General features: G+C 39.4%; 1 protein-coding gene across 1 annotated transcript; it reads right to left on the bottom strand.

The window, feature by feature from the left end:
• Positions 1-1,293: 1,293 nt before the first annotated feature.
• On the bottom strand, positions 1,294-15,709 carry LOC140239423 (large ribosomal subunit protein uL5-like). The gene is made up of 4 exons (XM_072319262.1): positions 15,499-15,709; positions 6,280-6,386; positions 3,167-3,409; positions 1,294-1,442 (listed from the first exon to the last, which is right to left on the bottom strand). Exons 1-4 carry the CDS (start codon positions 15,692-15,694, stop codon positions 1,413-1,415), a joined length of 576 nt encoding a protein of 191 aa, XP_072175363.1. The 5' UTR covers positions 15,695-15,709; the 3' UTR covers positions 1,294-1,412.
• Between the last annotated feature and the right edge of the window lie 2,982 nt (positions 15,710-18,691).

The following is an 18,691-nucleotide window of genomic DNA, read 5'->3' as shown; positions in this document are numbered from 1 at the left end:
GAATATGAGGTATTCATCAATATCATATGAGCTCCCTCGTGGAGACGTAATGAGCTCCTTTATGGAGACAATATGAGTTCCCTCGTGGAGACTTTATGAGCTCCTTTGTGGAGACAACATGAGCTCCCTCGTGGAGACGATATGAGCTCCCTCGAGGAGACTTGGTATGCATTTAATATTCTTGTTTATATCTCTTTAAGATATATAATGTTTGGTTTATGTTTAAGTGCTGTCTGGGGCAAATTATTTTATAGGGCCCCATTTCTCTCTCTTTCTCTTCTTTCGATCTTTAAAATAACAACAACAATCTGAAAATGAAATTCAAAATAACGAACCTTTGGAATAACGAATCTTCGGACTGAAGAGCCTTCGGAATAACGAACCTTCAGAATAACGAGCTGTAACCAATCACACCCTCCACACACACTTCGACCACACACATTAAAATTTGTACAGCAGTTGTATACAATACATTACTGTACACTGTACAGTCGAATCCCCTTATTATGACCAGGGCCCCGCTGGTAAGTTGTTCGTAAAGTTACGAACAAATTGCGAGCGACTGGTGATCAGTTCTGATGTGCTGTACATATCAGAATTTCCATAATTCAGCATAAGAACTGATCACCAGTCGCTCATAGGTTGTTCGTAACTTTACTAACAGCTTTATGAAACACCCCCAAGGTCCTCCGTTGTGCTTTCACACAACACTGTTTATGTACAGAGTGTATATAAATTACAGTAATTTGTATACTGTATAAGCTGTTATTTCTACAAATTTTGTATATTGCAGTTAGACTACAAATTTTCAGAAATGTCGCCATGCGCTAATAAAAGTAATACTGTAGTGCACTTGCGAAAGCCTCGGTGTCATTTTACGAAAGTGACATCTCGTGAAAATGTCTGTGACCTCGTCATTCGCAAAATTATCTGTACATAAAAATGACAGCTTATGCAGTACCTTAGTCGTCTGCCAATGTGTACAAGGCTGTGTTCGTTTGGGGTGGATGTAGGTGTGTGTGGGTTTGTTTGTTTGTTTGTTTGTTCTTTTCAGACCACAATTTTCATCAGCGTTTATGAACCGAGAGGAAGGTCGTTTTTATTCCATGCAAATCCATCATCAAGGCTTGAACTGAATTAGATTTTACTCAGACTTCCCGACTCATAAACCTTGAGGAAAAAGTTTTTGGTGCCTTCCTGAGATGGCCAGTGTTTAAAGCTAAGATGACAGAGAATACTGCTCTACAAACTTGAACACTACAAATAAAAAGAGACTGGAGTACATTCTTGGCGTGTTGTTGAGTTTATTTGTACAATACAGCTTTCATGGCATGATGAGAAGAGAGGTGTAGTTTTGATGCAGAGGAAGCTGACAAAGCTGCCATAGAGGGCGGTATGGAGACAGGCTGGGCTTACTTTCCAGGCAGGAGGATGCCGTCATACTAGACAACACAAGACAACAAAGACAACAGAAACAAACAGAAATGAAAGAGTAAGCAGACGATTCTAAAGCTAAGTACACAACAAACTCTCTTTTCAAATTTGTTCAGTATCTTTATTCATCTTGTACAGGAAATGTGCAGCAATAATTAAAGGACACGTTCACCTTCATAAACATAAGGATTGAGGGAATGCAACAAAATTAGTAGAACACATCAGTGAAAGTTTGAGGAAAATTGGACAATCGATGCAAAAGTTATGAATTTTAAAAATTTTTGTGTTGGAACCGCTGGCTGAGGAGACTACTACAGCTTGTGAGTCATATGCGTACAACAGTATAAAGAAAATATAAAGAAAATTCAACATATTTTCACTTTTTTCGCATAATAAAAGAGCACTTGACTTGCCTCTTTCTAAAGGCAGGGGGAATAATATTACCCATAACATTTGTCGGTAACGAGTCGGGGGAATGTGTACTTTTTTCATAAGATGAAATTTTGTGAAATTCTCTTTATATTTTCCTTATATTGTTGTACGCATGTGACATCTAAGTTTTTCAAACACTGCAGTAGTCTTCTCATCCAGCGATTACTGCACAAAAACTTCAAAAATTCATAACTTTTGAACGGATTGTCTGATTTTCCTCAAACTTTCAATGATGTGTTCTACTAATATTGCTACATTCTCTCAATCCTTATGTTTATGAAGGTGAACTTGTCCTTTAAATATTAAAGCTTACTATGCTTCATTTTTTCATGGAAAAAAAGTGAAAAACAGTTACGTCAATGCAGAGTTTTGTAATACACCTGTACTTTATCTTTCCAAGGGCTCTAGCAACAAATCTTTCATGGAAAAGATATCTAAGCACAATACAATTTATATGCTTACTGGACAGAGAGAAGATGATTTGCAGAGACTCCAACCCAAAGCACCTTCTGATCTGGAGATTATCCCGCCTGAAACCCCTAGCAAACGGGAGACTCCATTTTGATGTGTACGAAGTGCGAAGTTCCTAGGTTTCTAGATGCTCTCTGGTGCTATCTAAGGCTTATTTTTTCAACACACGATAGCAATAAGTAAGAAATCCTTTCCAACGGGAGACACAGAGCCAGGGCGGGAGAAATTAAATCTCAAGCGGGAGAACGGGACATTTTGCAAAAATGGGTTTTCGGCGGGAGATCTCCCGTCGAAAACGGGAGAGTTGGAGTCTCTGGATTTGTGAGATAGAGTGTCTTGGTCTTCATGAGCCCTACATAAAGGCTCCATGAAGACCACATGTGCATTTGGAATAATCTGCATTCTTCAATCCTTTGTGATGATTCCTATCAAATGTTACCATGCATTCTGAAAAACAAGAGATAAAAGGGTTCATTTGATTTGTAACAGCCCAACCAGACCCCCCTCTAAAACTGCCCTGTACAACATTTATTCTTTCCCTATAATTATAGATTTCTAGACATATTGTACCAAACTAAGGCCTACCTAATCCTGAGAAGATGTTTCTGTTATCATTCCTTTTTCCCTTTGCGGACATACTTGAGCTCTACTTCTGCTTTTCAACTCGACACATTTTCTCCTCACAAAGACTTCAAAAAGCCTATGTTCACAATGTACATACAAGCAACAGTGGATAGCTTATATAATTTCTAAAAACTGAAGAGCCATACTATTCAATGTTATATTGTTTGGTTGGGTCTAAAAAGCGGGTGACCCTTGCCTGACATACCTTCTGCTGGAACCACTTCATGGCCTCTTCCTTGTTGACTCTGTGGGAGAAGCCGATGCGACCCCGTCTGCGTCGCTTGTGGCTGACACTGAAGCCAGGCCGGCCCAGGACCACATAGAAGTCCATGCCGTAGATGCCAATGCTGGGGTCATACTTGATGCCCAGATCAATGTGCTCCTGGATGCCAAAGCCAAAGTTGCCAGTGTCGGAGAAGTTGCCTTTCCTCAACTCGTACTCACGAACCTGGGAGAAATCACAGATAGCGTAAATGCAGTGGGTACATTGCAAAGTATCAAACACATGCAACCAACCTTACATGGAATTACAAATGAAATGTTCTACACATAAGTAACAATGATTTATGCACATGGCTATTTTCCATCATATATGAACATAGCTTACACTTTGGCTCTGATAATCAGTAAAGATGGATGAAAATCTCAATGGCTGAAGCTGAAATTTCCTCTTCCCGGCCAACTGAATTGGTGTACTTAACGATGATATGTGATCAGTTAACGTTCCAATTGTTCCTGTTTTATTGTTTCCATTACCTTCAATCAACATTACCCATTCTTGTGATGTCATCAATGACCTTGCTACTTTCAATAAAGGAATATCCAATAATCCAGAAGCAGGGCTTGTTATATACGAAGAGAAGAAAATCACACCGAGGAATACAAATACAGTCAAACCTGCCTTAGCGGCCACCTCTCTATAGCGGCCACCTGTCTATAGCGGCCACTGAAAAATCCCCCCGAGAGAAAAGCCATGTTAAAGACCCTGTTTATAGCGGCCACCTGTCTAACGCGGCCAGCGGCCACAAATTTTGTTTCCCGCGGTAGATTTTAACCTGTCTATAGCGGCCAAAAACCCGATGGAGCCGTAGCCGAGCCGATAATTCAGCATGTGTTTCTGCTTTTTAGCCGTGCCAGTCATTCCTGGGCAACATTGAGTGATCGCCACTGCTGCATTCACCACTTATTCAGTCATAATAATGCACTAGTGTTAAGGTTTCTTCACCACTGTGCACATGCTACATGTATACTGTGCAACAATTTCATAAACACCGGCATTGTGTTATGCATGATACACACGTGTGCATTCATACACACATACATGTACATGTAGGCAATGCACACAAAGTTGGATTACCTGTCTATAGCGGCCACCTGTCTATAACGGCCACTTTTTCCGCATCCCTTGGGTGGCCGCTATAGACAGGTTTGACTGTACATGCAACTCAGCATTTGCCATGAGATTCTGTTACACGGTGATGAATTTGGTTAGTCTAACTAGTTGTAACTTCAATGAATACCAACTGACTTTATGTAAGATATCTTTCCTAATCTGCATAACCTGGGAACAACTTGCATTCCAAAATTTATAATTACCATACAAATGTGGTTCTTATTGGTGTTCAGAGTACATTGGTTATCATTTGAGATTTGAGAACTTGTTTTCAAATGATAAGATTCCCTGCCTCATACCCCTATGTAAGAACATTAGAGATTTACGCAAATCAAATGTCAGAGAACAATTATGATGCAAAACCCAGTGATTCCGCAACAGATCAGTACCGTATCCCATTGATTTGTTGAATTCTTTTTAATCAGGTTGGTAATGATATATTATTTGTATGGTATTTTGTACAAACTAAGTTGCAGATTGTTTGTATGTTACATAATTTATATTTTATTGTTCGGTTGCACTATCTATGAGGCATTATGGCAATGGGCTTTTATACCTATCTCGCTCTATCCTATCTCTCTCCCTCTCTCTTGCCCCCGCTTCTTTCTTCCTATCTCTCTCTCTCTCTCTCTCTCTCCCTCTCCTCAAATTACTTTTACGCGAAATAGCGCAACGTTTTAAAAATGGCCATCTAAATAATGGTTCTCAGGGGTGTACAGAGATTATTGGTTGTCTTTAGAGATCTTTCTGCAATATTCATACCTCTACATCAAAAGAGTATACCAAGCAATATGACAATGTCCGTTTGATACAGTTTCATGGGGCGCCCTCCCCGTCCATCAGTGGTCATAATGATAATCATGTGATTGAAATTTAATAAGCCACATGTCTACAATATTTCTGTTGTGCAATAATTATTCCTGAATGTTATGATATTGTAATATTTTCTGTGAGTTTTTGGAATGTTTTTTTTCCTGATACATATATTTTATGTGTATTTCACATCTGCATTCATAAGATTGATATTTTATATCTATTATACGATTTATATGGATAAGGTATTTTGGTTTTTATCTAATTTTGATCAATAATGATGTACAGTATTGTTAAAAAGATAGCAAAGTTAAGAGATTATATGGATTGAAATGATGATTTTGATAGAAATATAAGATGAAAACAAATATATTTGATATTTTATATCTTTTTGCATATTCTCTTCCCTAGTATTCTCTTCTGTCTCTTTCTATCTTTCTTGCTATCTCCTTTTTACAAGTACCCCTTCTGTGTTTCTCTCTCTCCGTCTCCATACACAAGTGTTTGATATCTCTTGTTATCACTGCCCCCTTAAATTATTTTTCAGCACATGTATAAACAAAATATAAAAGTTGTTGCAGAAGTATAATAATTTGTGTGTATATATATATATATATATATATATATATATATATATATCTGTTTCCATACACGAGTGTTTGACATCTCTTATATGTTATCACTGCCGGCCTAATTTTTTTTTTTTTTCAGCACATGTACTTGATGTAAACAAAATTTGAAAGTTGTCGGAGAAGTGTAATGATTTGTGTATTTTTGATATATTTTAGTCTATACGTTTGTGTATGTATATGATGGTGATATGAAGATTATGTATAATTTCCCTAGCAGATTTCTCAATGTGTGTGTATAAGTGTATTTGATTAATTCTGCTATTTTGGTTATCAGGTGGCTTTTTATATGTATGTATATAATTGTGTAGTTTTATCTTTTAATCGTAGACTGATTGTATGATTATGTATGTTACCATAAAATGAAATATTACACTGTACAAAATTCTGCAATTCAGCCATGTTCATGGTTGCAAATGAATTTTTAAAATAAACCATTACCACCATCACCATCATCACAAATTGGACAGTTGGGTATCGTACCTTCAAGCCCTTCTCAAGGATCTCCTCCGCCTTGGGTCCACGGACGGTGCAGTGGACAGCGATCTTCTCATTCCTACGGATGCCGAAGGAGCGCACAGTGTAGCGAGCTGAAAAAGAAGAGAAAAAGAAGAGAAAAAGAAAAAAAGAGATGACATCCTTGGACTTCTCACCTTACAATCTACATAAAACAAGATATTCAGATTCTGTCTCAGATGATTTCAAACGGCTACAATAGCTACATGACATACAGGAAGGCCCTTATCACAGCATCAGCTCTCAGACTTCGATATTTTTGTGTTCAGTCCTAACAATCAGATCCTCAGTAAGATCACATCTTAACTACAGTATTAGGTGACACCCAAAGAAAAACAACTGTGGAAACTTATACAAAGTAGTACAGACATACTGTACACAAACATGCAAATAAATAAATCAATCTTGGTTTCAATTTCTTCATATAACGCAGAATAGAAATTGTAGAATATTTCACTGTTTCAGGGGGAAAAAAAGAAAAGCTGTCAACATCCAAACATGAAAACAAGAGAAATTTTGAAAAGTAATCACAGAGCTAATTACATGTATGTGCTTCATGCTTCTCGATGAGTAAAACTAATTCTCAAACTAATTTGTATACTAATACATGTATTCATGTCTGCTAACCTCAGATCAAAAATCATAACGATGCACAGAGAAAAACATAAAAGCAAAAAAAAAAAAGATATCACATTTAGGATTAAATTCTTCAATCAAAGTTATACAGATGTAGATATCCAAAAACAAAGTAAAACAAAGCGTTCCTAATAAAAAGGTGGGTCCCACATTTTATCAAGATCGCTTTGTTTTGGATATCTCAGCCATTTCAAAAACCGATTTTCATCAGACACTTGGAATTCCTCTTAAAATATGCTTTTTTATATTTCATAGAGGTCTCTATCTCATTAAAAAACTTGGGAACCTGTAGCCTTATCTCAAACAAAACTAGACCATTCCTTTAATTTCCTTTAGTTGTTCAGCTAACGAAATTTTGATATGAGAGAAAACGGATGGTCAAGACCTCGTAATAACAGGAGTTGCCTGTACTAAGGATGCTATATAGTCAAATCTTTGTAGGAAGAACAGTTTTTTGTTTATTTGTGTGAAATTACAACATAGCTACACTTCCACTTATTAGTTCATAATGAGATTTCTCATTTTGGGGAGGCTCCTACAGTCCTCTGCTCTGAAGAATGCATCTCTGAACTAGTACCACAGCAATCATGAAAGAGAATGACAGCTATGGGTTGCAGCAGAGAAGTCTGTTGCGACACGGATTGTCGACCCGTCACGGATTGTCGCCCCCGTCACGGATTGTCGTCTGGCGACAATCCGTGACGCTTGTGCAGTTCCCAGTTTTTGACCTCGAAGGCGACAATCCATGATGGCAAAAAATTTGTTGCGACACGGATTGTCGCCACGGTAAGGATTGTCGCCCCGGGCTCGGGGTGGTTCCTCCGTTGTTAAGCTTTGGTGGGATGGGTATGACTGGTAAGTTATGCGTATATATATATATATGTGTGTGTGTGTGTGTGTGTGTATTTGTTGGGAGCTGCATGATATGTGATGTGTATGATTTGTAGGTACGTACAATAAGTGACTTGTGTATGGGTTTCCGTATTAGGGTGTGTGTGTGTGTGTGTGTGTGTGTGTGTGTGTTTGAAGTAAAATGATACAATATGTAGAAACTGTGCATGTGTGGTGGTTGTATAGTGGTAGTGGTTTGTTTGTCTGTGTGTATTCGTGTGCCTGTATGCTTACGTGTGTATGTGGTATATAGTGGCGTATGTGTATATCAAAGGGTATGTGATGGTGCGTGTTTGTGGGCGCAGTTTTGTGCCTGCATGAGTATCTGAGGGGTTTGGTGTTCGTGGGCTACGTAGGCCCTACGTATGTGTGTTGTGTGTGAGCGTTCGTGTGTCTACGTAAGGCCCCAGTCACATAATGCTCTGCGTCCGGCGTTACGTCCAAATAAGTCATTTTATTTTTTCTGCGGACACCCGGGGATCTCTTGCTGTCACCAGAGCATTTTTACAAGACATACGGGAAAAATATGCGGGCGATACGGAGAGATACGCCGACCAAATGCGTCTACTTTCGTCTACTTGCGGATATTCTTACGAATTGGCACGTAATTTTGTTCTTTCAACTTGCATAAACTTCCGAATAGTTCGGAACACTTGCTGAGAGTTGCGACTATTTACGGAGAGTTACGGATATTTTCGGATAGTTACAGATTGTTATAAATAATTATGTACAATATGACGATCCCTGCCAAGTCAATGTATTATGACAGCAAATTTATCACATATTGGACTGTCTTACATTGTACACTGGGGAAAACTGAAATTGAATTTACGTACAAGTTGTGAAAAGTTTTCGCATTTCTTTAATTTGCTTTACAGTAATGAAAGATATATGAAATTTTGAACTTGAAGTTTGAATTTTATTTGTGCAGCTCAAATATGGATAAACATCATGAATGTAAAGACTACATAACATAATTATACCACAGACAGAATAGATCGATAAGTTAAACAGAGTAAGAAAATATTACATACAGTCATGGAATAGACAAACTGTTGTTACGCTGTCATTGTGCAGTGATATTCATGACTTTCTGGGTTATGTTAAGGAGATTGTTATGATAAAGCAAAACCTATTACATTTCCAGAAAAAAAAAATCATTAGGACATTCGGAACCCCTCCCACACCCAAATATGATATGAAAAAAAAAATGTAATATCCATGGAGCGTAAAGTGGGTAAGACTATAGGGAAATACTAAATTCGTTCTCATTTTATATCGTTTATCGCTGTCCCACACCTTCCAGGCCAGAAAAGTGAAAAAAAAATGCTGTCACCTCATCCCCAACCCAAAAATTGCTTTCCGAGTTTCGAAAAATATACATTCAAATAGTACAAGGAAAAAATGTTCAGCACCAATGGTCAAGCGATGTCATGCGTATATGGGTGCCACCTAAAATGACCATAATGTGGGAGAAATTTAGTAACTTGACTTTGCGGTTCTGCCTCTCCACCGCTCCGAGTGTGTTGTAGCATTCATTCAGGTAAATGCGCTGCAGCTTGGCAACACGAGTTGTGTGGCTTCCCACGCGTCTCTGTGCTCCCATGCGAGTGGAAAACAGAAAACGTCGAAGGACGTAATCGTGTACAGCATCCGTAACTCTCCGCAAATATACGTAAGCGGACGAAAGTGTTGACGTGATACGTTAACTTGCGGTTGATTTCGAATACTTACGGTGGACGTAAACAAACGCAAACGGAAGGGAGGTAAAATATTTTGCGGATGGTCTGCGTTCAAGCTAGGAGAGTTACGTTCAGTTACGGGTAGTTACGTTTGGTCACGGTTACCTTACGTAAGTCTGCGTCCGTGGAGTTCCTCTGCGAAATTTGAACATTTCAAAATTTCGCAGGTTTGCCGCCTTCATTTTACGTTTCTTTACAGACGAGTTACGGACAGTTACGTCTACATACGTCCCTGCGGATGCCTGCATCCACGCTGCGTCCCCCAGCGTCCTCTCATCCGCATCTATCCGCGGCGTACGTAACCCATCGTAAAGCACTATGTGACTGTTGCATTAGCACGCAGGAGATAATAGGAACGAAACATTCAAGCGACACATTCCCACAACACGCGCAGCGCTCCATCACAAACACACACACACACACACACACACGCACAAACGGACACTAAATTATCATGTGCACGCGCACATACACACTTAATTCCTTGAAACCTCACCATGACTTTTTACATGGCATGTTTGCATGGATGTAGCCATGTAAGTTATGTGTAAGTATTTCAATGACTATGTCCAGAACGATATTACCCAGCAAAATGTGCTTCGAGGGCGGGCGACAATCCGTGCCGCCAGCCCTCGTCACGGATTGTCGCCAGACGACAATCCGTGACGGGGGCGACAATCCGTGCCGCCAACGCCCGTCACAGATTGTCGCCCCGAGCAGGAGGTGACAATCCGTGTAGGGGCGACAATCCGTGTCGCAACAGAAGTCATTATGTGCACAATTTCAACACTGGCGAGGTAAAAATAAAAGTCCTACCTCAACGCTTCATGTGCACTACATTAATTTTACTACACTATGAACTAGACCCAAACCCTGAAAATGTTTAAAGCTGAGGGTCCCTTGTCTTTCCCCCTTTTATTTCCTATCTTGCAGCAAATATTACTTTTATATTCATCTGTGATGATTTCTTGCTTCATTCCCTGCACATATTAATACCTTTGTATTAGTTGCATACACAGTATAGAAACAGCATGCCTTTACAGCTAAGTACCTTGGTAGTGATAAATGCATTAAAGGGGAAGTCCGGACGATTATCAGCCGTTTCGTGTGTAAAGAACAATACTTCATAAACCTATTACCCTTTTCCCGACGAGAAAAGACCATCAGATACATTTACTATGATTTTTTTTTTTAAAATAAGGTAATTCTTCATGTTCGAATCCGTCGCGAGCAGCCCTTCGTACTATCTGCCCCAGGATGCATTGCGCGTGACGTATCAGGCGCAGTTTCCTCAGCTGAGAGCACCGCGAGCGAAGCCCAGCTACGCATCGATCTCCCATTGCACTGCTGACTGCGGGCGGTATCTGCATGCCTGCATAGGTGTGCCTTGTCGGCGCTACTGCAGGAGACCTTACACCGATTTACGAGTGCTGTTGCCTAACGCTGTATTCCTTTATTCAAATAATCTTCGTTATATATCTAAATAAAATCTTCAAAGATTAATGTAAAATAGTTGCAATGCTATAACATTTTCGTTTATATTGAAATATGTATGTATTATAATACTGCCGTACTTATTAGTGTCCACCCCATCACTTACAATGCATTAGCTGTTGTCGGGCTGTTCAGGCATACATTTACGTCTGCTGTTGCCAAGTGCTATCACAATCCGCGATCGTTTTTTTCGACTTCTGAGTGTGAACAATCTGAAATCAGTGGCCCGTATTCTACTGTATAGACCAAGGTTTAAACCCATTTTAGACTCACCTATGGTTTAGCTAGACCCGAGGTTTAATTTTGTATTCTGCTAGCGAGGTTTAGTTAAACCCAAGTCTATTTCGGGTTTAAATTAAACCCGAAATAGTCTTGGGTCAAGCCACCATGGTGCCCTCTATGGAAGAAGAAATTCTCCCTCTATGAGTACTTTTCTCTCCACAAATCCACTTAAATTTATTATTGGCAGTGTATCAGCCACATGAGCGTGACTTTCTTGCATTTTGAATAGTTTTTACGGGTATTTATGTCGAATAAGGGCATGCTGTATTTTTGCTTGCGACGACTCGTGAAGCACTGTGATTATACTGTACAGTTTGTGTACGTGTGCGACGCACATCACAGGATACATGGTAAGCGTCTAATAGCGTAGCGCTATCATATTTTTGGCTAGCTAGCTTTGAATGCTCAGTACCAGCAGATCCATCGCGCCGCGCCGGCCGGCGGCACGGTTGCTGTGTGCGCTGGATGGGACATGGCTTTTTATGTCGATTGAATCGTGAATTCGGAATGGACTGGCAATTGATCAAACCAGGACTTTGAGGTAGGAAATTGAATAAAAGCTTTTCTCTTAAGATTGTCAGTTAATAAAAATAGAAACCATTCTAAAATTTAGAAATAGATCTAGATCTACTATCAACCCTCTCTCGATATTAGCAGTAACGTTAGATTTTACCTACCGTACCACACTAACCTAACTTTTAATAGATCTAACGTTAGTCCTAACGTTACAATAATGTACTCTAGCTATTCGAATAGGTTCTACTAACGTTAGTAGGACCCTACTCCTACTAACTAGTCCTAACGTTAGTCCTACGATCGATCTAGGTTCTCGATCTAACAGAAACTATGCCAAATCGACCTCAGGCTCTACCCTCTAGTCCTATACATTGAGTTCTTGGTCCAGTCTTCGGGTTATTTTCATCGTAAAGCTTATCTAGACTAACGTATTGGGTTACGCCATTTCCTGACCCACTTTATCTGACACACTCTTTCTGACACACTTTTTTTTGCCATTCACTTTGTACACGGGGCAGTTTTCATGAGATGGCCTCTGTTATTGGCTACTGTGCTAATGAATAATCAAGACTATGGTATGGCTTGTCGAACGTCGCGCTCAAGGCCGGCCAATAAGAGGCGGCCAGGAGCTGGTGAGCTGGAAGCGCGCGGCAATTTCTAACCTCATCCACGTGTAGGCCTTGCTACTACGTGCGCTTCCATTACCCTTTTTTTTTCAGCTGCTTAAATTGCGCGCTACATACACTGCACGTGTGTGGGTGCAGGGAGGTACTAGGTGAGACCAAAGTAGAAGCGCACGCACGCAGTGCAAGACGTCCCTGGATGATGGCAGTACGGCAGTCGGTGAGTGAAATGGCAAACAAATTGACGACATACGCACACAATTCACCCGCAGGAATCGTCAAATGTAGTACAAAGTATAGTTTGCAACTGATTGACAAATTGCCCTACATCGACGTAAATAAATAAGCACTGAATTGATCAGTGTTTAGTAGTAGCCATGATAAAAAATCATGGGCGTACATACTCGAGCAGGATTCGAACCTACGACCTCCTGATCACCGGACAGGCGTCAGGAGGTCGTAGGTTCGAATCCTGCTCGAGTATGTACGCCCATGATTTTTTATCATGGCTACTACTAAACACTGATCAATTCAGTGCTTATTTATTTACGTCGATGTAGGGCAATTTGTCAATCAGTTGCAATGAAAACATCTCGACGTAAGAAATTCATGAATTTGAAAGTATAGTTTGATGCAATGTTAAAAGCTGGAAACGAAGAAGAAGAATATATCCACAAATAGTGTAGAAATTATTCGCCTACTTTCAACAAAACAGTGCAAAAATGATCAAAATCGGATAAGAACTAAAGCAGTTATGATATTTTGAAATTTCACAATTTTTCGAAAAACACGTCTTGACCAGTCTTTATGAATATTCAAATGAGCAAGTTGATGATGTCATGCCCTCACAATTTCTTATTCATTTTATATACAGAAATGACAAAAATATCATGTTTTAGCTGTATGAATTTAAAACTTGCCTTATAACCACCCAAAATAAGTAAGAACAAATGTTAATTCTGATATATTATAGTGCATGTATTGGAAAGTGCTCTTACCCGTATTAGCTAAAAACAACATTTTTTTTTTCTGAATTTCATATATAATATACATGAAAAATTGTGAGGGAATGACATCAACTCGTTCATTTGAATATTCATAAGGGAAAAAAGGGAAATTTCAAAATGTCATATCTTTACTCATTTCTTATCCGATTTTTTTCATTTTTGCTTTGTTCTGCACAGAAATGTTTTTCTTTCTTTTGAAATGTATTTATTTCTAGGGTGGAATTCCTCTTTAAGTGGCGATCAACGTGTTACATAATCTATTATTTGGAAGTACAAGCTTTTCACAGATAATGAACTGCAATTGCAAATCGCACGTCCATAGACTACCGGTACTCGACAGGGCATGTACATTACACATAGAGATCAGCATAATGTTACAAATCACTGAAAAAAAAAAACAACGATCCGAGTGTAAAGAAGTGAGGGGGAACACTCGACGGCTGCACGGGGAAAACGCGCCACAGCAACTGCAGCTTGCAGGACTTTCGATCCCGTACAGACCGATTATGACGTGAGGCACTCCACGAGAAGGTATGTAGTAAATTTTGCAAGTTTTTAGTCCGGATGGGTCTGATATATCAAATAAATATCATCAGTTTATCAATGTTTCCTTCAATCTAACAATAGATAGGGACCTTGAAACTTGCGACATAAAGCTTTGACCAACGTCAGTTGTTCAAATATATGTGCGTGATATGATACTCTATCGACTGGGAACGTGCACACTTTCTATCATTGATCCCTTGGAGCTGGCCCACGGCCGTCGGCCGGTTGGCCGTGCGTTGCTCGACACTCTCGCTAACATGTTAGTCGTACGTGATTTGCTGAACAGCAACTTGTTTATCACTCTAGGCAGCTGGCCGATAACTATTAGATATTCAATAGCTAAAAGCCTATCAGACACAGAATCAGACCGAGTGACTCATTATGAAAAAAAAAATCGTAAGGCTGTTGAATATTCATTAGCACAGTAGCCAATAACAGAGGCCGTCTCATGAAAACTGCCCCGTGTACAAAATGAATGGCAAAAAAAGTGTGTCAGAAAGAGTGTGTCAGATGAAGTGGGTCAGGAAATGGCGTAACCCCATTCAGGATCATGATAAGGTAGTATCGTCGATAAATATCAATTTAAAATCGAAATATTTCTTCAATTTGAAGTATTGACAACACCCTAACACTTGACACATCGGCATTTTTTTAATGAAGCAATAGATCATGCCGCGTGCATCCGCTGTGTGGTCAGAGACTGTTGAGCGGTACGCTACTACCGCTTGCTTGGCCCGTATCACCGTTGCTCAAGCAGGGCTCCCCCGAGCCAGCTGACGCTCCAAGCAAAAAGCAATGCGAGGATGATACGTCACGCTGTCACGTGATCTTTCTCGCCGGCGTACAGAAATCGAACGGTTACGATTCAAAATTAGTGATGCTAAAAAATCGATTGTGGCGAGTTGGGAGGGTCTTTTTCAATGAAACTTAGTCATTATGGTCCTTTATTTATGTAGATTTTGGTTAATTTTTTTCAAAATCGTCCGGACTTCTCCTTTAAAGCACACCATACATTCAACAGGTGCATTTATTGCTTCATTACAGGCTCCTATTAAATATCTGCACGCTAAGAGAAAAATGTACAACCTACCCACGAATTTAACCCTAAAAATAATACTAATAATAGTCGTAATCCTTGCCTAACTAAACCTGAAATCTTATCACCCCCTAAACCCTAAGACCTTAGAGACAATAAAACCGGAACAATTGTCATAGGAGCGAATGTTGTGTCACCCTGACATACAGTACACACCATCAACTAAAAAAGAACTGACTGCACCTATAGTCTTAAAGTGATAGATATACCAAGCTTCTTTAAAACAAACAAATAAACAAACAAACAAACTGCTCAAAAGACCACTGATATACCATGCTCCTTAAAAACAAACAAACAAACAAACAAACAGCTCAAGAGACCACTTGTTTAGTGAGCCAGTCCTACTAACCCACCTTTGGAGAAGACTGGGGACTGTCCAGTGAGGGCTTCCAACACCTTGGCTGCTCGGGTCAGCCTGTCTCCACTCTCACCCACACAGATGTTCAGGCAGAGCTTGCGGATACGCAGCTCACGCATCACATTCTTCTTCTCCTTGTCTTTGTCCTGTTGAAAACGAAAGTCATACAATTCTAATAGAGTAAGAAACATGTGACAGTAATTTCTGGAAAGACTGACTTATGGTGGTAGACAGCCTGCTACTTTCATGTCTGAACTACAAGTAGGAAGAGTGAGATCAAAGATCCTCACACATTGACACTGGTTTTCCTCGACCAATAAATATGCCTCAAGATTGTTAACCCACATCGGGCCAACACACTTGTGTAAACAAACACCGTAGTGGCCCAGCACCGTTTGTACACACATGCCGACAGGCAGACAACTCTCCAAACAATTGCTCTTCATTAGCAAGCAATGAACAAAACACACACAAGTTATATGTCATTTGAGGAGGATAATATTCCCTCTTAAAATGGTATATGATATACTGCCATTCAATTCACAGTGCACTCATAGTACTCAGCAGAAGTGAATGACATCGTTCATATGTCATTTCACTACGGGATATTCCGTATGTGGCCTCTTGGGCGTTCAGATGAACTATGAAATATCCCGTAGGTGGCCCGATATGGGTTAAGTGGTAGGTACAGTCAGCCCCTCACTACATTACAGACATATCTTGCATTCACTCTGTTGTGCGAACTTACATTGTATAGCAAGTCTACTACTCATCGACCACCAATTTTTAGATCGACCACCCTTGCGCAATGGCTTTCTTGCGTATTAAATAAAAAACACGCGTGGGACAGGGCGCAATATGCTGGAACATTCCAACATGAATACAAATCAAGAACTAGAAATGTCGCTATGGCGACTGGTATGCCTCTGCCATAATGCATGGTTCTCCTAATAGGTCTATAGTACATGTGGACAATGTGTGATTACATTTTCACAAAATTGGCAAAATATTAAAATGACAAGTTTGTCACAAATGTGTTGAACGTTCACCTTCCTTGACCTAGGTTTAATTAGATGAACAGGAGAGCATGTATTTGGAGATTGAGGATCTTTTACTTGACTTTGATCCATTCATAAGTTTATGCACTGAGTAATTTTCAAGGTATGGAGACAAAGTGCAATTTCTGTATTGAATAGTAAATTGTTGCCATTTTCATCTGGCCTTTGACCCTAAAATTCATATTAAGATAATCACTGTCAGACAGAACATGCATAAATATGTAGTAAGTTTCAAGATAACTTGAACCATTTCCTAGATATGGAGGAAACAGTTAGTTCAGCACTTTCACTTGATCTTTGACCTTTTGACCTTTGAGGCCCCCCCCCCCAAAAAAAAGAAAAAAAATTAACAGAGAATCTCTATTGGGTAATACATGCATACACCCAGTGCAAAAAAAATAATCCTGCTGGCATTGCATAAATATGAGGGAAATAGTAAAGTTTCGAAGTGCTGCCCTTGACCTTTGACGCCTGACCTTTGACCCCATGAACCCTAGATTCTCTAGATAATCACTGCCAGTCAGTACATGTATATATATACTATGTTCCATTCAATTCAACTCAATTCAATTCAATAGTTTATTTATTTCCATCATCACAAAGAAAAGAAAAGAAAAAGTTGACATAATCCAAAGTGATACAATTTTTTTTTTTTCATTTCTCTTACACTCGTCCGATAAAGGATTTTTCAATACAATGTAAAGTATATTATACACGAATGATGTCGTAAAAAAGAAACAATGCACTTTGTCATGGCAACAAAAAGTAAATACAGTTGTAATCACAATGATGGAAAACAGTGTTCCACTAAAAAAGCCACGCTTGTAAAACGTGGAACACTGGAACAAAACAACAACAGCACCAATTTGTTATACCAATAAGACATATTCATTTTAAATTCTTCTATATACTATTGTACATTTTACTCATTAATATAATGATGTTGATACTATGAACAATACTTACTGGGATTTTAGGATGCAAACGTATAAACTATATAACATATCACATTTGTGGCACAGACACTATCGTGGCCTGTGTCTGCTCTGCCAATACAAAACGAGGCATAAGCATATATCAGCATGGATTTAACAACAGACTGCATTTGAGTGAGTGAGCTCCCTTGATATTCAAAAAATATCATTTTCATACGAGATATATTCACGTGCATGATTCAAACTATCAATATGAATTTTTATAGGTTATTTGGGGATCAGGAGAGAAGGAGAGAGACGAAGGGAGACCCGAATAGAACTTTAGTGTGTTGTGTTGTCAGAGAGAGTGACATGTGTGAATTTGTAGGTCTGGAAATCTGTTAAATTCAGCCTTTTTTTTGGAAGCATCATATTTTTCATGATGAAAATCCTGCCTTTTTAATGTGCAAAGGTTTATATAGGTGGATTATTTTTACATCAGGACCCACATGAACTGTGATATTTTAAGGTGAATTTTTTTTTGGTATGTGCTGTGAGGGAATACAAATCTTCACAGAGGTCCCACCTACTTCATCCTGCGTATGGAACTGCATGTCTTCATAGTATGCTGAGCTGCCAACCCAGAGTGAACAAGTGGATCTACACATCAAGTTTAAGTTCTACCAGCAAGCATCAAGAACAAGATGTCATCCCCCATGGCTCTCAGATGTGTTCAAGCAATGTTGATTTTCTTCTCCTGTAGGCCTACCCGGTGGTGATGTATTTTTGCTGCTTCTACCATTCTTTCTTATTATTACTCCAGTGGTGAACCAGATATTGCATAATTTGTACAACATGGAGGTAAAGAGGTCACATCCCCTCTTTTTTGCATTGTTCAGTGCATTTTATGTGCTCCATATGGTGAGCAATGGCTGTTGTAACACCTGTATGCTGGCAACTTCATTCAGAATGTCAAATATTGACAGCTCTTCAGCTATCTACATGACTGTGCACCAAAGACCAAAGATTCTTCATACAAACCTGAGCTTTCTTGCTTTCCGCTCAACATCAATGAGTCATCTTGCCATTCTTCTACTTCTTGGTGGCCAAGTGGAAACAAATCCTGGCCCTTCTACAGTGCAAGAGTATCCATGTACTGTTTGTGGTAACGAGGTATGTGAAACTGATCAAGCAATTCTATGTGATGTCTGTGACC

This window comes from Diadema setosum, chromosome 16, assembly GCF_964275005.1.
Source record: "Diadema setosum chromosome 16, eeDiaSeto1, whole genome shotgun sequence".
In the NCBI taxonomy this organism is placed as follows: domain Eukaryota; kingdom Metazoa; phylum Echinodermata; class Echinoidea; order Diadematoida; family Diadematidae; genus Diadema; species Diadema setosum.
Note: the sequence above shows the minus strand (reverse complement) of the source record. Positions and strands in the feature narration are given on the sequence as shown.

Coding starts and splice junctions, on each gene's coding strand:
- LOC140239423 (XM_072319262.1), bottom strand. CDS start 15,694: ATGTTTCTTACTCTATTAGAATTGTATGACTTTCGTTTTCAACAGGAC. Junction 3,410..6,279: donor TCCTTGAGAAGGGCTTGAAG/GTACGATACCCA, acceptor GATTTCTCCCAG/GTTCGTGAGTACGAGTTGAG. Junction 1,443..3,166: donor TGAAGTGGTTCCAGCAGAAG/GTATGTCAGGCA, acceptor TGTGTTGTCTAG/TATGACGGCATCCTCCTGCC.